Source organism: Apus apus, chromosome 3, assembly GCF_020740795.1.
Source record: "Apus apus isolate bApuApu2 chromosome 3, bApuApu2.pri.cur, whole genome shotgun sequence".
In the NCBI taxonomy this organism is placed as follows: Eukaryota; Metazoa; Chordata; class Aves; order Apodiformes; family Apodidae; genus Apus; species Apus apus.
In genome coordinates, this window is record NC_067284.1 from 41,327,316 (window position 1) to 41,351,928 (window position 24,613).

The 24,613-nt window shown below is 38.3% G+C and overlaps 2 protein-coding genes across 3 annotated transcripts in view; one reads left to right on the forward strand and one right to left on the reverse strand.

Annotated features, from left to right (window-relative positions):
* The window catches only part of CEP85L (centrosomal protein 85 like), a 109,088-nt gene that overhangs the window by 37,134 nt on the left and 47,341 nt on the right, over positions 1-24,613 (forward strand). For both annotated transcript variants that reach the window (XM_051613205.1, XM_051613206.1), the window contains exon 3: positions 3,595-4,361. In XM_051613205.1, coding sequence (XP_051469165.1) covers positions 3,595-4,361 — 767 coding nt within the window. The remainder of the gene's footprint in view (positions 1-3,594; positions 4,362-24,613) is intronic.
* On the reverse strand, positions 15,054-23,620 carry PLN (phospholamban). The gene is made up of 3 exons (XM_051613208.1): positions 23,374-23,620; positions 18,123-18,157; positions 15,054-15,524 (listed from the first exon to the last, which is right to left on the reverse strand). Exon 3 carries the CDS (start codon positions 15,399-15,401, stop codon positions 15,243-15,245), a length of 159 nt encoding a protein of 52 aa, XP_051469168.1. The 5' UTR covers positions 15,402-15,524; positions 18,123-18,157; positions 23,374-23,620; the 3' UTR covers positions 15,054-15,242.

The following is a 24,613-nucleotide window of genomic DNA, read 5'->3' on the forward strand; positions in this document are numbered from 1 at the left end:
CAAAATTTAACTTACGATCTTGATGCTCATCAAAGGAAAGCCAGTAGCAACTATCTGTATTTTTTTTAATGCCGTGTCTCTAAATTTCATTTAATGAGAGCAGTCTTAAGCATTGAAAGACTCTGGAGAGACACAAGCCATGTTTAAAAGTTTTTGAAATCTTCAGATAAATACTTGCTCAATGAAGTGAAAGCATGAGTAATGCTGAGAAGACAGAGCTTTTAGTTCTGAACTGGGAATTTGCTTAGCCCCTTCTACATGGAAGGGAAAATTATTCTGTTTGGGTAAAGTAGTCTTTGGCAGGATTTGGCTAGGTGGAGGTTACTTCTGTGACTGTAGAAGAAGTAATGTCTCCAGTTCCATGGTGCTTTCTGGGTTATCTTATTTTCAATGACATTTCTTGATTTCATGCTTTTTATGTTGTGAGATGTTTCAGAACGCAGACTGGCTGTTTCCAGCTGAGCCTGCAGTCAAGGCAGACTGAAGCAATATGCTCCAAGAAGAAGTGTGAATTTTCTCATATGTTTCAGTGAGTGTTAATGGGAAGACTAATTAGGACAAATTGAAGCCAAAATTTATGAATTTCACTTTTGAGGCAAATTATCAGAGACGTTTATTAGCTGTAATTGGATGTACATGGCACTTCAAGTTTAAATCTGCTTGAAGAGTTTAGAACCACAAGTGAGGAAAAGGAAGTTTAGAGCTAACTCAGAGCTTAAACTTAGAGTAGAACAAGCTAAAAAACAACAAACTACCACATCCAAGTAACTCAGTTCTCTAATAAAAACAAGTGGACTTTATTTCTGGTTTAAAGACCACATGCAGGTGACATTAAGTCAGTATTTCAGACTGCAATTGCTGTATTAAATCTGAGCAATCTTTTTGGTATGGAACTGTATAACTTTTACAGATTTATGCATACAGATATGGTTTCTTCTCTTACCTCTCTCTTGAAGATACGACTTTTCTACTCATAGAAGTCTGCATAGTGTCAGATTAAGCTTCTGGATAAGGTACAGTACAAAAGTTAGTTTGCTTGAGTGCTACAAAGGCAGCAGCTTCTGGCTGAGGAGTACCTGTACAGGAGGAGGTGCATTTCTTTCTACTGTGTGTTTTCCTCCCTGTTTTCCCTAGGACAGTAGAAGGAGAGCAGTAGTCTCTCCCTGCTCTTCTCCTGGATGTTCCCAGGAACCCTTTTCATCTCATAGTGCATATGTTCAAGAGTCCAGCTCCTCTGCCACCTTTTAGTCACTGCTTTGATGTCCTCAGCCACAGATTACCAAGCAACTGTTTTCCTATTGATCAGCAGGGCTGGAAGCTGGCAGCCCTCACTATGCAGAGTAGCAAGATGTACCTGATTTGTAGTGACTGTGTACTGTGCTATGAGGGAAGATGGGAAAGCAGAGCTGAAAGAATCAATACTGCACCTGGCACAGTCAGATTGGTTACATCTGGTGGGCATATCACAATTTTGGGAACTTGCAGTATTGCATATCACTGTCTCTATTGCTGCAATAGCTGTGGGCACAAACATGTTCAGCCAGAAGACTGGTACCTTTCACTTGAAATGGGTTGTTTTGCCTTTGGTCTTTCTCTTTGACATGTCTTGCCTCTTAAAAAATGTCAATACAGAGGGGAAAAAAAGCAAGGAAAATGTTTCTGCAGTGTAGAGTTTTTAAGGAAGAAGTGCAGGGAGGAGGAAAGGTCTTTGATCTTGCATGTAATAAACTGTACCTCACATTTATTAGCAACATGATCCGTCAGGTAACAAGCTGGTAGTGTTCCTCTTTCCATTTAACTTTCTCTATTGTGAGGATCCTGTGTGTTTTATAGGCATCATCGGCACCCTATGAATAACTCCTAAACTGTTGACCGTTTCAGCCAGCTCTGACAGTGTTGTCAAGTATTAAAGATAGCTGTGTTCTGTAACTACTGTGAATGCAGGTGGCTGAGTGGATGCAGGAGATAATGTGGTGTGAGTTTATGCTTTGAAAGTGGAGGTTGTATGATGAGGCAATGACCTATGAGGAGACAATAAGGCTTCAGTAAGAATTTCCATCTTCTTAGGAGCCCTGGCTCCTTTGAAAGCTGGAAAACAGGTATGTAATAAACAGGTATAAGTCAAGGAACTGTTTATTTAGTGGGCTGTAATGTGTTTTTCCTACAAGGAGTGTGTCAATAGGGCTGTATTATTTTGTGTTGGGCTGTAAGTGCAAGGCGTGAGGAAGTCCAGTCCCAAGCAGGGAAGAGTATGCAAGTTTGGGATAAGGCTATCTTTATCTGGATGCATAGAAAACAAAGTAGTGCTGCCGTTTAAAAAGCGCTGCACAATTGGAAGCTCTCTTTTTCCTATCTGTGGCATGGTATATTGAGTCAAATTACAGCTTTTGAAAGTGTGCCCAGGTAATAACATGTTCTGGCCTTCAACAAATCACATTACCCAGTTTGATGGTTACACTAGGTTATGCCAGTTACATTTCTAGAGCATTTGATTGATTCCTTTTTTTTTTTTTTAGTTGTCCCATTATGAACTCTTCTACTAGTTGACAAATCCCAAAGAAATGAGTTCTCCCTAGGTGGTTAGTATGTGTGAAATAAAAAGAGTGCATCTGTTTTGCTTTTGGCAAAAAGGACACCGAAAGAGTCTTTTAATTAGAGCAATTTCATTCTGTTTGTCTGCCGTGAACCTAACAAGCAATATGAGCTTGCTAAGGTGCAGCAAAGTGACTTGGTGGGAGCTGATCCTCTAATGAGAGGGTTAAGTGTTTTATTTCTGCTTGTACACAGCTTGTGATGCTAAGCACATGTCTCTGGGCATGTAAGAGCTCTCAGCCAGTCTCCAGTAACCTCTGATTTACCTCTCTCATCTTTGATCTTCTGTCCCCTTCTGAATATCACCTCACTGACTGGTCTTGGTATTTTGGCTTGGGATAGATTTCATAAACTACGCTACATGCAGTTTTTGTGTGGTATTGAATTTGGGTTTGTAAATAACATAAAGTCTAAATGGAACATAGAACAATCTTTTGAATCTTGTTTTTTAACAAATTGCCTGGTGAAGTATGGTTTGAAATTGGTGAGATACGAAAGGGATAAATAGTTCTAAGAGGCCATCATTAAAATGGCTCATCTCCAGCACTGCCATTTTACAAAGTGCATTTAGTGAATTGCTTTTCCATCACCCCCTCTTCTCATTCTCTAAAGGCAGAGAAAACAAGTCCTGAAGCTCCTGAATTGTGATACATCTACCATTTGTGATATAGAAGCTAATTAAAATTATGTGGCATGGGGAAGAAATCCAGCCTGCCACCTTACAGCCTGGAAAAAAATGCTCACAGATAAAGAGTTGTGTCTGGAGCTGCTTGGTACAGTTCTCTTATAGTGATGGTGCCTGAGCAAAATTAATTGGAAAATCTCCTGCTTTCATAGGTTTCCGTTCTCATAATCTTCAGTGGTTCAGAAGACCCTATTTTGTCAAGAAACTTGTCTCCTATTTTTGCATTTCAAATTGAGTATGATGTTTTGCCCTCTGAGCACTGGTGTTACTATGATTTCTGTGTTGTACTTATTTACATGATAAATCTCTCTTCCCAGATCATTCAACATCAAGTGGCACATCCTCGTTTAAGCCCAGCCGATCACTGGCTTCAATTCCCACTGCCCATGTGATGCCGTCTAATGCCAGCTCTTCACTTTGCAAACACAGGGAAGCTTTCAAGTCTGATGGCTCAAAATGGAGTACAAGCTTTGTACGGTCAGGAGGAGGCAGAAATCGAGGTGCCCTGGACAATTCTCTTGACATGAAAGATGCAAGACCTGTAAGAAAATGGTCCTCTTTGTCTAAGCTCAGCTCCCCAAACACCTTCAGCCAAGATGACAGTAGTCATTCAGTGGACTCCAGGGCTAGTACAGACAAAGCTGTCTCACCACAATTGAGGACAAATGGGCCAAGCTGTTTACATGATAGCATGGAGTTGCTAAAAATTGAGGACAAAGAAACAGGGAAAAAGCGATCTTCTGTTCTGGACTGCAAATACAAGTTTGAAACATGCAGCAAAGATGATTTTGTTTCAGATTCCTCAAATAGGAGACATGCCTTAGACTTGACCTACAGTGCCTTACCTGAAAGCAAACCTGTGGCAGCCAGTTGTGAAGCTTTTGGACAGAGATATGCAACTCTGGGACAGCAGGCTGTAAGTGGAGCTCCCATACAGCCAGCAGTGAGGACTCAGATGTGGCTTAAAGAACAGTTACGTGCAAATCCCCTGGACTGCAGGACTGCTGAGGAGCCCTACTGCATGGCTGCCTGGCATGTGCAGCAGCTTGAAGATTTTAGAACAGGAGGTGAACAGCCTGTGCAGGTAAGGCTAAAACTTGATGTTTGCTGCCATCGTGTGTTATACCTAAGGAATAACATCAGGTAGTTTTTATTAGGAAAGGGAACAGATGCTCTTAACCAGGTGGTGGTGTTTTTAAATTTTGATCTGGGATATTGCTGCTCAGATATTACTTGAGTGCCAACAGGTTTTTTTCTGACGTCTGCTTACAGTTTACTTTGATTCAGCCTGCCTGTCTACTGGCATCTCTTTTTCTGAAGCTGGACACAGTAAGGTAGCTCTTAAGAGAGTCTTTAATCACTGTGTACTGGGGGACTGTGAATGCATTTTGATCTGAATGGATTTACAAAGAGGCTGCATTTATATGCTCACTGAGAGAGGAATGACTCCTGCATACTGCAGGGATAAATATTCAGTATCCATATGTCTAGGATGTAAATACATGAATTCAGTTGGATATTTTATGCTTTATTTTTAAATTAATCAGAATGTATTAATAGTGGTCAACTGGTTTATTAAAGTGAAATAATACGTAGGTTTTGTGTTGTACTCTTAAGTATTTTCATAGAGGAAATGTCAAACATGTTTCAAGAGACAGATAACCCTTTCTAACACAACAATTCAGTGTCTTTGTGGGACAGTGGGAAGAGAGCTTTAGAAGGAAGGCAGGAATCTAAATGTTCAGGTTTATCTTTGTAGGTAGACTTGCCAACAAAATCCTAAGAAAATTACAATATGTAGATTTTTCCGAAAGGCATTCTAAGGTTAGATTAGGATATTATTTGAGCACAGATAATCTAGCTGTCTGTGCAAATACCTGTTTTCTCCAGCCCGACAAAGTAATTTACAAAGAGTTGTGCTCAAATCTTGTTTGTCTGTGAGGTTTGTGTGCAGATTACTGGTGTGTTGAGATTGCTGTGCCTTTTGGATTTTAATATGTATTCAGAGCAAGCTTTATTTACTACTTCCCTTTGTTTCATTTAGGTGTATGTCTCTTCATTATCTTTTATGTAGCTTTCACAACACTTAGTTTAGGATAAGTATTTCCCAAACTCTTATTTTTATTCAGGTGAAAGCAACTCCTAGCTCTGGTTTTTTTACTTCTCGCAAATGTTTTCTCACTCTCATTGTGACTAAATACAGTGTCTCCTTTTTGTATGAAGGCAAAGTTTCATGTTTGAAACAAATGAAGCCTTATGTGTATTATGGTTATTCAAAAACTTTGTTGATGATGGCCTTGATTCTGTGTTTTGAGGACAGAACCAGCAGGGGGAGCACAAGCATTATTTATCTTTTGGCTGAATTCATAAAATTGTGTTGCAGCTTTTCAGGTTTTTGAGATTGTAAGATTATAGGATGAAGTTTTGCTAAAACTGTTTTTATTTTTTCTTGTTCCTGTTATTTTTATATCTTTATCAGTGTTGATATAGGTTTCAAGATCTGCCTAGCCCCTGGCTTAGGAAGCAATGATTTTATCAGCTATCTTATCAGTTCTGGAAAACAGGGGAAGTCCTTGAAGCTGCAGCCTTTACTCTGCTTTTACTGCTTCCTGCTTGATTGTGAGATGGGGGCCACAGGGATTCTGACAGTAGTCAAGGGCACAAGGGGTGTGGCTTTAGCAGGCACTTTCATTGGTATGATTTGGAGTTGCATGGGTGGACCCTGAAATGTGATCCATTGCATTTCCTCAGCGGAGATGTGGTTGTGAAATAGGACTCAGAGAAACAGAAATTTAAAGCACGTGTGAGAGTGATGAGCCTTTGGGTTCTAGCTTGCATCCTCTGCTGGCTCTCCCTGCCTGACCAACCTCTCTGTCCAGAGGTTACAGCTGGAAGGAGGAGGGGATCCCAAAATAGATGAAGAAAAGAGAATGGTAATTCCTATCTTGACACCTGTTTTTTAAAAGAAACCTCATCATAAGAATGGCATAATTCTTATATGTACAAATTGGGGGATGAGAGGCTGGAGAGCAGCCCCATGGAAAGAGACCTGGGGATTTTGGTTGATGGTAAGTTGAAGGTGAGTCAGCAGTGTGCCCTGGCAGCCAAAAGAGCCAACTGTGTCATGGGGTGCATCAAGCACACACTACACTGGACTGGTGTGGCCCCACCTCAAGTACTGTATGCAGGTTTGGACACCTCGATATAAGACATCAGACTATTAGAATGTGTCCAGAGAAGAGTGACCAAGACAGTGAAAAGTTTCTAAGGCAAGACTTACAAGACATGACTAAAGTCACTTGGTTTGTCAGCTTGGAGAAGAAAAGGCTGAGGGGTGACTCATCACAGTCTGTAACTTCCGCCAGGGGGACAGTGGAGGAGCAGGTGCTGATCTCCTCTCTGTGGTGACCAGCAATAGGAACTGAAATTAAGCTTTCTTCAGAGGAAGTTCAAATCGGATGTTAGGGAAAGGTTCTCCACTGAGACAGTGCTCAGTCATTGGAACAGGCTCCCCAGGGAAGTGGGCATGGCATCAAGCCTGTCAGAGTTAAAGGAGCATCTGGATGATGATCTTAGTCATACAGGTTAGTGTTAGGTAGTCCTGTGAGTAGCAGGGAGTTGGACTTCATGATGGGTCCCTTCCAACTTAAGATATTCTGTGAGTCTATAATTCTGCTGTGATTTTTTGAAGTTCACCATATATGTACCTGGGGACTGATACACTGTTATTTTTGAGAAACTAATAAAACTAAAGTCCTATGTGGAATATATACCTAGGAAAGAGTGGGAGCAGAAAGCATAAGATTTTGCTAGAGGAAGCTGATTTATAAAAGGGGGAAAAAAACCCACATCTTTATAGAAATGTTTTTATTTTTCTTTTTGTCTTATTTGGGATTTTTTTCTATTTTGCTTTTGTTAAGTGTGTTTGCTGATGGAAATGCAGTGGTTTTTACAGGACTGAAAAATTACAGTTCAACCATTTATGTGGAAAAAAACATTGCCATTAAGAGAAAACAATGAACTTTGCTTTTTGCTGTCCTATTACCTGAATGTACCTAGGTACATACTGTATGCTAGTCCAGAAATGAGGTTTAAGATGAAAGCATGCCTTTAAAATTGTGGGAGGTAATACAATAAGAAGGAAGGTTTCAGAAGGTTGAATATCTACTTATTAGCTGTGTACAGTGTTATAGATATCACTATTTAACTTTTTTCCAGTGTACAGGTTATGTGTTAGATTTCTTCATGGTGTGGTAACTCGAGTCAGATATAGTAGAGATAACAGATGGAAACTGCTTAAGTGCATCTTTTTCTTGATTTACTTTTTTCTTTAATGAAGAAAACACTGCCTTGTTCATACCATGTATATAAAAGTTACAGGAAGTTTAATTTTAATGCATTGAGAAATTTAGAGATGCTACAACAATCTTCATTTCAAAACAGAAGGAAGAAAGTAATCTACATACACACCTAAACACCGGTAAATAAAATCTGTAGAACTTTAGTTGAAAGAAAAAGCTAAAACGTTCTTCAAATAATATTGTTGCTACAGAAAGCTGTACTCTTAAATGTCAGCTGAAAACTGGATCCTGGCAGATCAGAAAACTAAAAGCAGTATCAGCATTTTTCCTGTGTTACTTCTAGATCAAATCTGACTTTTCAGCAAGGTCAAGTTTCTTAACATGAGGAGTTATCCCCTTTAATTGGCAGAGTGAATTCCTTCACTGTGAGCCATCTTCTTTTCCTTTTGCTTTGAAGTTGGTAGTCCAACAACCGGAATTCGACTTGTTATGGCGCATACATGGGCTTGTCTGGAGTAAATGCTAGGTACTTGACATTGGTTAACTGGTAACTTGGCCAGTTGTGTATGTTGTCTGGGGAGAATGCATGTTTGAATTTCAGCAGCACATTTAAAAATTTGTTGAAGATTCTGTAAATTTCATCGCTGCCTGAGAGGAGGCTGCTGGGGTGGTTTGTACATGCTAATGGCAAACTCTTTTATAGGCTTCCTTTGTATGTAATTTTGGATCTGGAAATACATCTTTCTCCTTTTAATAAAAGGATTATGCATTTTTTATTTTTTGTCAGGACTAACTAATTTGTCTAATGTTAGCTATTAAAGTGTCACAACAGTTTCCCTTTTGAATATACAGAAGAGCATGCAGGCAGTAAGCTTTGTATAAGTCCAAGCAGTGTATTAGTGATTTACCAGTTTGTTGGGGAAACTTTTTTTTTTTTTTTTTTTTTTTTTAGACTAGAGTGGGTTTCTCATCAGTTTCTGTGGTTGTGGTAAGCTTTGAGCCATTCATGTCAATCACCAGCAGAAATCCTCCTAAATAATACATAGTTATGTAACTGTTGCAACATAGATCCCTTTGTGTATAAATTTACAGATTATTTTTTTTAAGCAGAATATTTCAAGATTATAAAAATAAGTGATAAAGTGCTTCTGCAAAAGTGCACTGCAGTTTTCTGCTTTAAATGCAGACAGGAATTAATATTACTATATCAACTACTATACTATCAACTACTACTATAAAAAAGCTATAGAAGTGTAGTTTATAGAAGCTATTTTAAATGTTTATTGCACATATTTTGGTGCAGTTGAGAGAAAAGCTTTCATTTTGACCATCTGTGTTGCCCTAGCTAGTGTTTCCTAAGCTTTGGAGCAGGTAATATGGAGTGGAATGTGGATGCCTGTTAACAGTACACCTCGCATAAACTTTATTTCCCTAGACATACCGGCTTTTTCCTGTTAAATGTCTTTGTAGATCCAATTTAGATGGGTCTCTTCCAGATACCTGGACCACCCCACAGAATAGCAATCTGGAAATCCTGAATGTGAGCATGAGTAGATCAGCTCTGTAATATATTGAGTCCATGTGAGAAGGGGTGGATCAACAGTACATGTGCTGAACCAGGGGTATGCTGCTGAAAATGGATAGTTGATAGCTAAGGCCTCTCCCATCTCAATAAGCAGCACCTGCCTCTTCTCCAGATGTGCAAGGGACTGTTAAGAGGCATATGTATGGCATTAAGTTTACTGTACAGTGCATATGTGTTGGTGCACTTTGTTCCCATGTTGTACTTGAGAAAGAAAGAAGCTAAGAGTAAGCTGTTTTGCCCCAGTCATTCTCAGCATATCTCAGGTGTGTTGAGCTACATTCTGGGCAAATAATTCCAGGAGAAGCAAGCTTATCTTGGTCACTCCACTTCCCAGGCACCTTTGGGGAGAGTACATCACCCTGTAAAGGCCTATAGAAGATCCTGTAAAGGGCTATAGAAGATCCTTTAAGAAGTTTGTTGCATGCTTATGCAGAGAAGCTATGGATTGGGTGATTTCACTGGCAAGTAACAAGTAGCATGTCAAATACCACTTGAATGCTACCCTGCTGCACACTTGACCTGTGCATAAGTGGTAAATCCAGCTTGTTAAGGAGGTAGCACACAAATGTGCGTGCAGATGCACCTACTGCTTCTGTACATGGCAACGTTAAGGCATTAATAGAGTTGTTAATGCCTGTTAGTAATTATTTGTTGTTCAGTTGTTTGACAGCTGCTTCTTTTGATGCTGCTTGATAACAATAATGGCTTCTGGCTTTTAAGGTGTTGCTGTGAACTGTAGGTGGCAAAAAAGGTGTAACTAATAATTAGTTTTCATATTTAAACTTATTAACATGTCAGCTGCTTTAAGCTGCTTTTAATGGTTATCCTTGTTTCTGTCTACAGCATCTTTGCTTTTGCTGCTCACAGGTAAGTTTGGTGTGTACTGGCAAGCCAGTGTAGGTGTTTCATTTTGCCTTCCTGCTATATCTCTCATTTCCCATCAAGTACATTTGATAGAAATCCCATTTAAAAAGCCTGATTTCCGGTGTCCCTTTTGCAGCAATGATGTTCTTTGAAGGCTTCAGATCTTTTATGCGTCTCTAGAGAAAAGTCAGCTGTAGCAGTGAGGAAAGTACAGTAACTACTGATGCATACTTGGTTTGTTTCATGTATTCAGCAAGGCTCTAGATGCTTTTTTTACTCAGTGGCAGGTAGATAATTGTGCACAGCTTCTAGGATTGCTTACTGATAAAATAGGTACATAAACACTTTCTCTAACTGTCAGATATTTCAGTCTCTACAGTCTCTATTCTTTGCATGTTTATATTCAGGTAGTTTGAAGTGTCTACATTATCACTGCAAAACCCTCAATACAAGGTTTGAGAAGGAAACAGATTCTCACAGAGGTTCACATCAGCTTCACAAGGATAAATGCGAGCACCAGAACCAAGACAATAAGCAGAAAATTGAGTAGCAGATTGAGACCTCTGTTGTTAGCAAGATCCATAATGCACATGAGTCTGCCCTCCAGTGGTTGCGGCAGACTCTTGATTGTAGCTTTGAGTTGCTCCTTCAGTAGTAAGAAATGTAGATTCACATGAATTTCATTGTAGCCTTAGCTGTTTACCTGCTTTTAGTTTCTGCTGCTTAAGGAAAAAAAAAAAAGTTTGTGAACAATAAGTAGATTATTTTTTTCCCAAAAAAAAAGAATCTGGATGGTCCTATAAGCCTTTTTTTCCAAATACCTTAAAAATAAAAAATAAAGTTAATGATAGCTTTCATTTCAGTACTGAAGAACTGATAAATGGAGAAAGTCTAATTTTACACAGATCGACTCTTTATTTACTTTTTAAAATGTGTGATACTTTCCAGGCCCCTTTGATTTTCCAAAGTGTCTGTTCTCAAGACTTGAACTATTTCAGTAACAGACTGTTGAAGGTTTACTTTTAGAAGATCTCCTGTACATACAAAAAGAACCCCAAAACCCTTAACTTTTCCATCAGGGCAAAATGCACTTCTGTTAATAGAAGCATTTCTTACTCTTCTAGGGTTTGGCATTGTGCAGTAGGTGTTTTGGCAGTGGAGTGCAGTGTAGGATTCATTGCAGCTTTGCAAGTGCCTTATTAAGAATCTAGATCGGACTGGCAGAGGTTGCATCCTTAGTGCTTTTAATAGCACATATGCAGGAGCTTGTTTTAAGATAATGTTAATAACTTAGTAATTGTGTTTTATATATAGAAATACATGTGTATGCAAATGAAAGAATAAATAGAACTACTCAGCTCAAACAATAAATGTTGCCAAAATTTCCCTTGAATAACCATCTTTTAGGGAGGATCACAAGAGGGCACTGTTTTACTGTTTTGTGCTTATGAAAAACGGAACCTTTGGCATTTTTATCTTAAAATATGATGGGCTTATAAAGAAGCCAGTTTAACTAAACTGTCAGATGTTACAGTAAATGTAAGCTATTACAATAAATGTTTGAAATAATTTAAATTACTGGCGTTCTTACTGATATGTGCATCAGTTTTTACAGGAATCCTGTTCTGTGTTTAACCCTTACAATGAGCAAGAGATGTTCAGTCATCTAATTCCATAACCAAAATAGATTACTTTTTTCCTATATTTGCTGTTAAATAAAAGATACATATGGATCTTGTAGGACTTAACAAATATTTTCTAATTCTATTCTGACACACTGTTTATTAACAGCTATGTAAGTATGTGGTCTGTAATTGTAGTATATTAGTAGGCTTCCAAATACAAACAAGAATACTCACTAAATGAATTGTTCATCACTTTGCACTTGTCATTTTGACACAGAGGATCTAGGTAAGGGACATCTCAACGAGTGTGTGTATCTGACATGATTATTGTTCTGTCTCCATTTGCAGTAAAACTTATGTGAAAGTTCTTAGGCTGAGAGGACAAACATTTTATGCATGTTTGGTGAAAGATTTTCTTTAAGCCTATTTTACACTTATCTTTGCACTGAGTGGTTAGGTTCTACTAAGAAGGGCAGTTGTTACTAAATTGATGCAGAAAAGTTAAAAAAGAAATGCAAGTACTTGCTGCCCTCTAAAGTGCCTTTTTGACTAATCATGATCAGAACAAAATTTCTGATTCTTACGTGGGTCATGTCTTCATCTAGAGAAATCCAGGTAGACTTTTCAATATTTGCTGAAGAGCTGGCTGAAAAGATTCATTTTTAAAATTGGCATGTTACTGTTCCTGATTCAGCTCTTTCCTAGTGTAAAATAGCCACAGAAGTTTGTAATATTTTTGGAGGTAGAGTAATGCCAGATAGTTGCCTGTTTAACTACCTGTATGTAAGATGAAATTAGCTAAAAAGATGTAGTCTTGAGTGGAGTGGAACAGAGAAATGAAAACTTAATCCAAGCTACATGCTGTGTTTGGAATTTTTATTATGGCTCATAAAAGTAGTGAAGTTTTTGATTACACTTTCATAAAATTCATTAGGATCACTTATGTGTACTTGTTGGTGAGCATAAGTTAGGTATGTGTTAAGTGTTACGGACACAGCAAAATAGGCAAGACTACTCTTGTAACCCAAACCACAACAAACGTATAAAGAATTAGAAAGCTGTGTGATGGTTAGCTTTTTCACATAACTTTAAGAAGTAAATGATAGAATGGATGCTTCTTTCTGAAGAGAGTTGTATTTAAGTATTTTATGCATTAATGTATTTTCAAGCAGTAATTTTAATAAAAATACTGTAAATGTTAGCTTAAAAGGCCATGTAAGTGTACGAAGAACAATGTACTAAGTACAAAAGGTATGTTGTTTTTTTTAATCTGAGTTCAGTTGTCATTTAGTGCTATAGAAGATGGTAGCAGTTTTTCTGATCAGCAGAACCCTAAGAGATGAACCATACAGTACATGCAATTTCTTTGCATTGCTGTAAAATAACAGTAGGGCTTCTAATTTATTTAAACCTTGTTCACATTTGTTTATTGCTTTTAAATAAATAATTACTTTTTAGGTACATAAACAGAAAGTGGTGGGTTTGTTTTTATGAAGAGGGGTGGGGTTTTTATGTTTTTTAGCAATGCTTTTGACACTATATTACTGGATTGTGAAACTCAGAATGTTTGTGTTGATTTTCTTATTCTTAAGACCTTTCTTCAGTGAGTTTTCTATACTATAAAACTGTTACCTATTTCCAGCTGAGATTCTTGAAACATCTCAAAAGCAAATTAAATCTGGAAACCCTATACAACACAAAAATACAGATCTTGTAAGAAGAGAAGGAAGGGATTTCAGATTTTTCTGGTTTTTTCCCCACAGAAGAAGGGCACTGTTTGTAGCTTTTCTTAAGAAGAAGAGTTAATGGGAAAAATGCACTTACTAAAATAATTTGTGAGAGTGGTCAGAATGCATGAAATGGAAATTGAGATTGACATTGATGGTTTGAATCACTAACAGTCATATGCTAACAATTTTTAGGGGGGAATGTGTGGTGCTTATTTCATCAGTGCTTGCCCTAATCATCATACAGTAGTTACCTAATTTTGTTCAGTGATTAAGCTTATTTCAGAGTTTGGGTCTCAACGTATCTATATGCCAGATAAGAAGTAAGTGCATCCCACTGGATTTGCTTGCATTCCATTGAGTAAATGTTTTTTTCAATGTTTTCTCTCCCTCCTGTTTGTTATCAAACTCTTCTCATGGAATATTAAGTTTTCAAGGCAAAATGCAAATTTAAAATAAAACTGTTTTGATTTTATGTATTAGTCAATAGAATTGCATACACAGGATGGTATAGAAGAATACAGTTTGAAAAACAGATGTCTGACCTCTCTCTCCTGATTCTTGAGCTCTTTAAATTTAAAAACTGTATAAACTTTCTAGGAATTTAGATTGATACCAGCAACACGTGGGAGACACGTTTGAAGCCTTCTGCTCAGTCTTGTTTCTAGTGACTGCTGGGGTAGAAACTCTGTCTTTTTATGCGTATAGATTGTGGCTTACATGTTGAAAAGTTATTTCTGCAATGTGTTCCGTCCTGTGCATAATGGTATGTATTATTTATTTTAGGAAAGTACTTGCTTCTTCTCTAAGGCATTTGCAGTTGAGGATGGGTGTTACTTCCATTTGTATGTACACTTCAGTCACAGGAGTAGGAGTGACCTAAATCTCTTTCTTTATCACATCAATATAAGCCACATTGTGTGACATTGACAAAAAAAGAGTTTCCTGTGGTTTTAAACTAAGGAGATGATTGCATAAATTACAGCAGGCCATAACAAAATTATCTGGAGCCAAATGTTAACAACTCTGAGAATTATTTTTAGGTTGTTCCAATTGTCAGTTAAATGACTATAGAAAATTAAGTCTTTAATTACAGTGTGGTAGTGTCATTTTTTCTGCAAAATATAGTAAAAAAGCTTTTCAGATGTCACTTAATTCTCTAAGGGTGTATCTAGTGAAAAATACTCCACATTGTTGCCTCTTTTTTTTTTTTCTGGATCCACACATTTTTATGTATGTATTTAAGATCCCTTAAATAGGGAGAAAAGTGTATGAAATATTTTTATTTCTGGGTTATCAGACGTTTCTTTTTCATTCTCATGCTCCCTTAAAAACACTCAGCAATTTTAATGCTTTGATAACGCAGAGATGTGGCACCTTGAATTAAGCAGAACAGAAATTTTCCTAGGATGTATTGTGTACCTGTAGCTCTTCATCAGGTGGACATAGGTCAAGTTTAGAACCTCTCCAAGGGCTTAAGGATTTTTGGAGAAATTTAAAAACACTCAGATGCCCAAAAAGTGAAGTTGGTGATGTGTGTGATCTAGCTAAAACATCGAGGAACTTGCCAACTCCATGAAGAGGCAGTACTTGACGCCATTCAGAAACATCTCTTGACTGAGACAAACAAATTATTAGGTCATGCACATTTGTAACAACAGGCTCTAAACACTGTTCTGCACAGAAGTGTGTTTTTAATACATGTAGCAGGTAGAAAGAGAAGAGCGCGATGGTTGGCATACAGCTCTAGTCCAAGTGCTAGCCCCTCCCACAAGAGGATCCATGCAGTGGGAGTTGCAGGTCAAGGTCTGTCTTCCCTTTGAGGTGACTTTCCTAGAGGACAGTGCAGAGAAGTACTGAGCTTCAGAGGAGCATCACAATGATACAGATCAGCAAGAGGCAAATTAAAATCAGGCAGAAATTCACAAAGAGCTCTTGGAGCCTTTGGCGTGCTTGTGGGTTGACCTCAATAGTTGAGGCTCTCCTCATAGCAGAGCGGGTTATTTGCTGGACCTTCTCCATGGCAACCAGAAAGCAGAGCACACAAATCAGAGGTTTTAGAAGTGTGGGAAAGAAGAAAAGTTGTCAGGAACAGTGCGAAGTGGCTGTTATCTTCTCTTTTTGTTTTAGGCAGCCTTTGTGGAGCTGGGAAGGCAGGAAGGTAAACAGTTAGAAAGGCAGAAGTAGTGTTTTGATGAGCGCAGATGGAGATTGTTTTGAAGTTCTAAAAAACCTGAAGTAAACAAGTTGCCTTTAGAGTGCTTTTACTTTAAAACAGGTTTTGTGCTGTATTATGCATCTCTTCCTGAAGCCTGCTGAGCACCTGCTTCTTAGCAGTGGGGAGGAACTGTAAAATGGAAATTGTGGGCATGTGGGATTTACTCAGGTCATTGCTTTAGATGCTAGTCTGTCCATCCTTCACAGTCAGTGTAAAGGCCACAGATTATTTCTCTCCCACCCCTCTCTCCTCGCTTTGTCTTCAAGCACACATGAAAGCTGATGATACCAGTAGAGGTGCAGACCTTTCAGTCAGGAGATCTGGATAGTACTGGTATCTCAGTGACCTGAACTACCAGTACTTCATTTTGGAAGGGAGGAAAAGAAATCTCATTGAAGTGTTTTCCTTCCAAGTAAAAATGCTTCACAATGCATAATTAAAAGCTACTCATAACTGCTATAGGGAATTTTTGTAGTCAACAGGCAAAACAGAATAAGAATTAAAATAATTTTTTGTATACATATGGGAGCGTGCTAAAAATTGTAGGTGTAAAAGCACGAGGACCGCTATGAGGTACAAAATAAAGCATGTGTATAAATTTGCCTCCTAAGTGGGTATTTTATTCAAGTATATTTTCCCCCTTTTTTAGTGGCAGATGGAAGCACAGGGTCAATTATATTAAAACTTCTAGTAAGTAGTTGTGATGTAACACCTTCCTGTACTAACCTTCTGTGGAGAGAGGCTGACTTTGTTATATTCTTGCTTAGCTTATATCCAGGTGGATTCTGTAGGTGCTATCGCAATGTGAAAAACTGGTTTTCAAGATGATGATGATACTTGCATCTCTTAGACTTTGCTCCTAGAGCTGCACTTGCCACTACAGGTTTTATGAATGTATATCTTTGACAGAAGACCTCTCCTTGTCTTTTTTTTTTTTTTTTTCCCCAGTAAGTGAAATTCCTATCTATGCATGTATGCGACATGAAGGAAAATTCCTTCGGTATCTGCTGCCTTAATTACGTGATGATGCTGACTGAATCAATGATACTTTGTTGTCCACAAATTTGTCTTTAGATGGGCTAAAATGGAAAACCTTAGAATGAAACAGAAGTGTCTTTCAGACTTGTCTGTTTTAGACCATCTGTGGGGGGCTGTAGACTCAAAAGGTGCTTTATGAGCAGAATATGTATGCTCTTGGTGCCAGTTGCAGTGCTGGTATTTAAAAAGAGACTTTTAAAATAAACCAGATTATACATGGATATTTTAATACCTTTAGAGGATTCCACGTGATGACATCTCCTCTGAAAACTGAACTTCAGACTTTGTTATGATGTTTTGAGCTATACTTGATCTTAACTTTATTGCGAACAAAACCCACACCAGGAACTGACTTTCATAGTGGGTATAATTTTTCAGCTTTGTTTGACTTTACATTGTACCTGTTTTCATCTATTTAAGCAGTTGAAGTACTTGCCAAGTATATTCTGCTTAGCTCTTTGTTGGTCACTGTCTGCCCTAAGTGCAGTAAAACAAGACACACACTGGAATTTTTAAGTGACTTGGCTGACAGTGCATTTGTTCTCCTAGCCTAGTACAGGCTGGGGTGCATTAGGCCATTTATCCCCTTCTGGACAAGGCATGGTAGGTAAACCACTAATGGATTTGTACTAGTACAGAAAAGTTTGTGTAGCTAGCTTGGGATGGACACTACACAGAGTACAGTGTTTCCTGAGAATGACTTCATCGCAACTTGCCATGTCACTTACGTGTTTTGTTTTTTTTTTTTTTTCTTTTTAATGCACGGTGTGTACAACCTGTGGGCTGAGTGTGACCTGCTGCAGCAACGTATCAGTGGTCTTCCTGACTGCCCTCAGAAGGCTTGGAACAATGTGTTTTTTTCCCTGTGTCATGGGACATGACATAAGTCCATTTCTGTGTACAGGATTAGATTTACTGAACATAGGCAACAGCTGCACTGCTGTGTTGCTGTGTGTGTTTTACTTGCACGAATCAAGAGGCAAGACCTGGGACCTGGAGTGACCTGGGGCCAATTAGCTGGTTGGGCATTATAGATGCAAGGCCAATACAAGTGAGGGGAGAGGGCAAGATGTCTTGGGGAAGAGAAAAAAATATTCTTTCCTTCAGAATGGGTGAGGGATGTTTCTGAAGTAGCAGGCAATAGGTCAGAAGTCTTAGTCAAGCTGTCACACTGGCATTAGCTTTTTGAACATACATGATAAGAAAGGATCTTAAAAAAGGGAAGGTAGTGTAAGTTTAAAATTTATACACCTCTTGTGATTAGAAAACAGTGTAGAGAAAGGATGAAGAAAGGTCAAAATAGAGTAACTTGGTTTTCTTGATTTGAAAGCTTATATAGAATTGGAAATATTTAAAACAGCTACATGTTGTTTTACCTGCTCAGCCTGTCTGTGGGAGTTTTTTATAACCAAAGGAAGCAAATTGTGTGACTGTATTTCAACAAGTTTGTCTTTACAAGTGCATGGCTTCAACTAATAAACACGTACCTTGCTTGTTAATCCTCCATGGTGCTGTCACCCACCTAAAGGGTGCGTAAAGAGAAAGAGATTCAGTAACACAGCTGCATATGGGTGGCTATCAAGGTCAAAATGGACAGCCTGAAAAATAATTACACTGAAATGAAGGCTGATCATTGCCACAAATAGTAGCTGTCCTCCACTGTTTAGCCTCCTGACTGTGTTTTATGTTACTATTAAGAAATATTATGCGTTCACACACCACTTCTTGAAAGGAAAGTGCAGCAAAAAGTTAAGATATAGTTGACCTTTTAAAAAAGTCAAACAGTGTTGCACCCATGTGTGTCAAAACCAAAGTTGCACAAGATAAGCTGTTGGCTGCATTACTGTACAGTTGTGCATTTAATCTGGTGTTGCTAATGGATGTGAAAGGCTTGTCTTATGCACAGCACCAATCTGCAAGCAGCAGTCACGTGGCTGACCCTCTGTGCTACTATGTAGGGGATCCCCTACACTTGGTCCCCAGGATGAGTCACTGATCACGGTTACTGCTTTCTCCTTCATGACATATGACTGTTTCCCTGATTTGTATTAGGTTATTTTTGTCTTTGTTCCTGGGTGTCCTTCACAATGAGAGGAGGTGTGTGACTAAAGTGAAAACTGTGGGCCATGCTCATTTCTGGTGCAACTGCCTTGACTCCATTGAAGTCACATGGGATAAATTTGGCTCCTTTGGAAATGCCACAGCAATTTTAGACATAGCCTGTTTCCTGTCATATGTTTACTAAATGCAGCAGTGATATCAGTGGAATGGAAGAGGTTTGACATACTTGATTTGTTGCTGTCCCATACAACCAAGTGAAGCCCTGAAAAGGCATTGTTAAAAAGTAATATTATATAACAGTCTATTTAAATAGATTTTTAGTATTAGATTTCCCCCAGTAATTCAGTTTCATCCACTGAAAAGAAATATCGTAACCATAAACATAGTGATGCAAAAAGTACCATCAAGTTATGTGATCCTTGGTCTCTAGTTCATGTTTAAAGCCATTACCAAAAATGACTTGGCCTAAGAAATTCCTGCAGCGTTTTGTGTGAATAGTGTGATACTCCTAGACAGCAGAAGGCATTCTCTGCATGTTCAGAGGAGATAAGTTTCAAGATTGATGTGTATAGTGCCAAAGCAAAGAACAGCCCTATTTGCAGGACTAAAATGCTGTGAGTCAAATTGAACCAGGAGCCCTTTGTCACCGTTGTCTGTGGATTGTGTGACCCCCAGAGAAGACATTGCAGAGCTTTAAAGCCCTGCCTGTGCACGGCAGCTGCAGTTGGTTTGTTTTGGCATGCTTGTCATCTTTGCTAACTGTCCTGTGTTAATGTATATATCTTATTGCAAGTTGCATTGCTTTGTTTTGAACCCTGCTGTAAAACACCTCCTCATTAGCAGCGTAGAATCACTACAGTTGAGACCTCCAAATCTGAAAATCCTCCTTTATCATATGAGGAAGATGAAGGGTGAGAAGGGAATGAAGAAGGAAGCAGTCTGAATTAACTCTAGAGACCTCTGGAGGGTTTTACTACTGTCAATTTAGTTCAGTAAATGAAAGTTGCCAGTGATAGAACAGAAGTTGCTTACAGATATTCAAGTACAGAAGTGGTTTATAAGGGTATGTAATAAATTTTTATTGTTCTTTTTACAAAAAAAAAGTAGTGTGGAGGTGACTTGCTAGGCTTTACCCCAGCAGCTGGATTTTATATTTACTTATGCTAAGGGTGCAGAATTCTGTTGTTTATTCTGATTTTAGGCTGGCAATTGCACTAGGTAGTTTTGCCAGTGAAGGGTCTTAAGGGTATTAGCCAATTCAACAGCTTGTCTGCAGAAAAAAATTATTTATTTAAGAAGAAAGCATGAAAGTAGCAAGAAAGGGCTGGAGGTCGAAAACAAGGACTGGGTTGGATGAAGGCAGGAATGGAGACAGTAGTGCAGGAGAAGACAGATTGAGGGAGTAAAGTAGAAGAAGAAAATGAGCAGGGTAAGAGATTGGGAGTGTGGAAAAAGAACAAGGAATTGCATATACAGAAAACATTTCCTTGGGATCGGGAGGAAGCAACAATTCAGCTCAGAGTTTAAGAAGTGCTGGTAACAGGAAAAGCAAATTAATTTTATTCTTTTTGCCTTTTGTTTTAAAGTCTGCTTAGTACTTAAGTGTCAATATTTTTCATGTGTTTGAGAGAGGTTAAGGGAAGGCTCACACTTTAATTTGGATTGTGTTTTTTTTTTCTCCCCATCTTATTAGTTTCTCCTGTACTCTTCCTTTTGTCTATCTTTAATGTTCTCAGTGTTCTAGAAGAAATATCCGCCAGTAAAATCCTCTACCTCTATTTCAAGTCCATGAGCATGTGACAGGTGTAGATTAAAAAAAACTAAACTGATGAGTAGTTGAACACACCAGGTTTGGCATTCTGTTTTTTGGAAGTTATCCACATACCTTGTAGGTAACTGAAACTTCTATCTGCGTGCCTGCCGTTAGAGTAGCCTGGGAGCTAATGCTTTGAACTAGTGTTTAACTCTGGGTTAAATTCCCTGCAACTTCTGCAGAGCCATGCACTGAGATGTTGGGCAGGTGCTTCAGCCTCTACACTAGTCTGTTCCCCTAATAAAAACAAGACACAATAATGGTACACTTTTTCCCATCTGTTGGTATGATTTGCTTTCTATGTCATAACTTATTTTTAGGAAATTAATCCCTTCCTCCACTGCATGCTAACACCTTGTAATTTCAAGTTCTGTTTTAGGGTTCTGGTGGTTCATATGACGCTCCTTTATTAATAGGAAGTGGGGTAAGTGGAATTTTAACTGAAGTGAAAATTGAAATACATCTCATTTATAAGAGGTAGAAGGGGATGTTGCAAGTTGTGTTTTTAACCTTTTTAGCATATCAGGGTACAATGACATGGCATTGACTAAGAGAATAATGCAGTATATAAATTCAAATTCTGAGAAGTAACTTGATGCCAGGAAAGTCCTAAGCCCTGTATCAGTCTCTAGAAAGCAAAAGCAATTTTCCAGTTTAAAGTGTCTTGTAGTTTTGGGGAACGCAACATTACTTTCCTGTGGAATCTTTTGTTTCTCCTGTTGGCGTACTTTTCTATTCCTAAGTCAAATTATTTTTTAAGCAAATAAAAAGTTGCTCTTGTAACCATGTAGGTGTATCCCATACATTTTTGTTTGCTGATGGTCTGAAAAAAATGGTGAAAATCACCTTTGTTATCTGCTTACAAACTGGTTTTCGTGAGTTTTGTATTATGCAGTGACAAAACTATACTCCTCACCTCTTCAGAGGGTGAGAAATAAGTGCAGCTTTTAAAACTAGAAATGTGGTATACACATAAATCTAAATCTCTCTAAATACAAATAACGTAGTTGTCTTGAGAAATGAATGGTAAAAAAAAAAAGGCAGAAAATTGTTACTTGCTTTAAATTAAATGCAGTATTTCACATCTGATCTGTGGCATTTGTCACCTGTAATGTAGCACATGCTTCGGGCATGACTGCTAGCAGTTGTTGCTCAGGGTCTGGATTCTGTGACATGGGATGTTATCAGTGTGAAATTTTTAGAATTAACTTAAGGGCTGAGTCCCATTGTCATATACTTTTAATTACCTAGCTCTGTGACAAGATAGAATTCTGATGGACAGGTTTCTAAGATGCTGTAGCAGTAAAGTGCTCCCTCCAGCAGTTAAGTTGCTATGTGTATGTTCTATCTGTGTGTGTATGCATAAACTTTTTTTTTTTTTAAGGTGCCTGTGTGCATTGTATGTGTTAGGAGAGAAGGATTCTCTGAGTGGTAGAAAAAACCCAAACTCTTCTCTTTGTTTTAAAATACTTTTTATGTAACTTTAGCCTGGAAAACAATCTGTCTCTAAGAATCTTCTTGCTCATGGTGGGCATTGGTTTGAAGGCACTGGGAGGTCTGGAATGCTCCTTCTTCTTAGTGGAAACAGCTAGAGAACTTTGTAACAGATTATTTGCTTTAGGAATAACAGGATCTCCAGAAGCTTCCAGTCTGTTTAAGACTGGTGCAAGGCTTCTGAGCACAAAGCCAAGCACTTGCATATATTTTTTCCTGATGCAGTCAGTAATAGGAAAAGGAATTAGGTGTGTCTGTTCAGTAACAGGCAGAGCATGCCTCACAAAATTAAGGTCTATATTAAGCCTGTATTTTCTACAACTAGAACCTTAAATAGACAGAAGTAGTAAGGTGTGAATTGATGGAAGGGTGGAACATGATTGTAAGGAGGAGAAATTCCTTAGAGACCTACATATTCATGAATAGTATGCCTTTAAAAAATATTTGTATATCTAACTATTGAAATGTCCTTTATATGGCATGTTCATGTTTAAGATGCAGTCTTTTTAGTTTGCAGTGATTTAAAAGCTAGGTCTGTATTTTGTAGCACAGTAACTATGCTCTTCCCATAGTTGGAAATAAATGGGTTACTTTCTGCTTTCAAAATTACATTCATGATGTCACAAGTCCTAGATAAATTATTTATCCATTATTAGGAGCATTCTAAGACAAGTTTGGCTGTTACACTTTTCTCCAGCAGGATAAAATAAGCTTTAAAGGAGTTCACAGCAAAAATGCTATACAAATTCTGTAGTTTAGCTGCAGTTTGAGTGACTTCTCTTTGTTTGAGTAACTTTCAGTTTTAGTACTGCTATAAGCTGCCTACATTTTAAATTAAGGGTACTTTTCATCATGCATCAAAAGTCCTGCTCTCTCAATGTGTTAGGTCAGAAAGATGCTTTTCTGAGTTAAATGTTGAAAGAGCTTTATCTTTGCTGGGCTTTGGTTAGCCCCCCCAAAGCTTCCTTTTGGGGATACAGAAGTGTTTCTACAAAACCTTAAGTGAATTATTCTTTGTGAATTTTATATTAAAAACCATACAAAATGTAATAACTTTAAAAGGAGAGACAAAGGTGTGATGCAAATACATGAAAGCTTCTCACCTTCTGGTGTCATGCTACCTGTCTGTATAAATAATCTACTCAAGGACAGCAGCTAGTGTCCCACCAGCATGTAGAAAACTCTCAGTTGCCTTTATTGTCTTTAAAATATGTCCCTCACATTTTACTTAGATCTATAATACCTATATTTTCATATTTTTTGATAATTATAATCAGCTATTAATCTTAGTAGAGGAGTTTGTGTAGAAAACTACAGCTATGCTGCCTTGCTTTAAGAATTAAAAGCATAAAAGAAGAGAGGTTCCTTACCTCTGGTGTGACTGTTAGTGAAGCACAGAGGAGCTTGCTCTGGGCTGTGGGAAGTGTCTGTAGGTCTCTGGCAACTCGTCTGAGTCTGTGACGAAGTTGTGGGAACAACTGAAATAGGTTGAGGGAAAAAATAACAAAAGTTTCAGAGGCAGGACTCCCGGTGTCATTCAGCAGCTCACAAATTGTGATTGGTCCCATTTCTGCCTTCTGACATAGGCAGACGCTTCTCTAAACTTGTTTACAGCAGTAATATGTTAAACATGGGCAGCATCTTTCTTCTCGTGAAGCAAACTGTGTGCCAGGGAGACCACCTGCGCAGCCACAGGGCAAAGGAATCTGGGAAGCAGCACACTTCAGGGGGGCAGCAAAGGGAGCTGCTTGTTCACACCCTGCCTTTTTTTAAGCAAGAACTTACATGGCGGTTTGTTTGGTGTTTTGCTTTGGGTTTGTTACTTTAGCTACAGCAATGTTTCTTTATCATAAAACCAGTAAATCTCTACTGTGGGTGACTACATTTTGTATGGGCTTTTGTCTTGAAATGATTTTCTTTTGTACAAGGGGTTTCTTAAACTACATATATAATTTCGATAATTCTGTTACACAGCTGGTATTCAGTTTACAGTGTATTTTCTGTATTTCAAGCCTCTTCCAACTTTTCTAGTTAATTTGTGCATTAGGGGACTTTTTTTCCTCCAAATATATCCTGGCATATATAAGTTCATTTTTGAAATGTGTATGTCCTATATAATATGAAGTATTTACCTTTCCTTTAAAACACACACACTCTTTCTCCTCCTCTCTCTTTTTGTGCTTGGAGACTGTCCAAGTGATTTTTGAGAACCTGTTCTGTTTGTTTGGATAGGAGTAGGAATTGTATGCTACTTTGCAGGTTTATCTGATGTATATTAATCTGTGTTGGGAAAAGAAAAATGCGGCCAGTGCATATACAGAGTGTATGTATATACAGAGTAGATTTTGTGCATCGAGGAAGTGGAGGATTTACTGGATGTGAAAGTGCTGAACTGTTGAGTATGTGAACATCCAGCATCAGGTTTAGTATGTGGATGCAACTGACAGCGTGTGACCTTGCCTAATTGAAAACTGCAGGTGAAAGTGCAGAAGCATAGCCTAACTATGAATGCTTCCAGCTCCCCTTTTGACAAGAAGTGTTTCACATAGATGAGTGCTTGGCTTTGAGCAGGAAATGAGACATGGTGGGGTTTTTTGTTCAGCTTTGTTT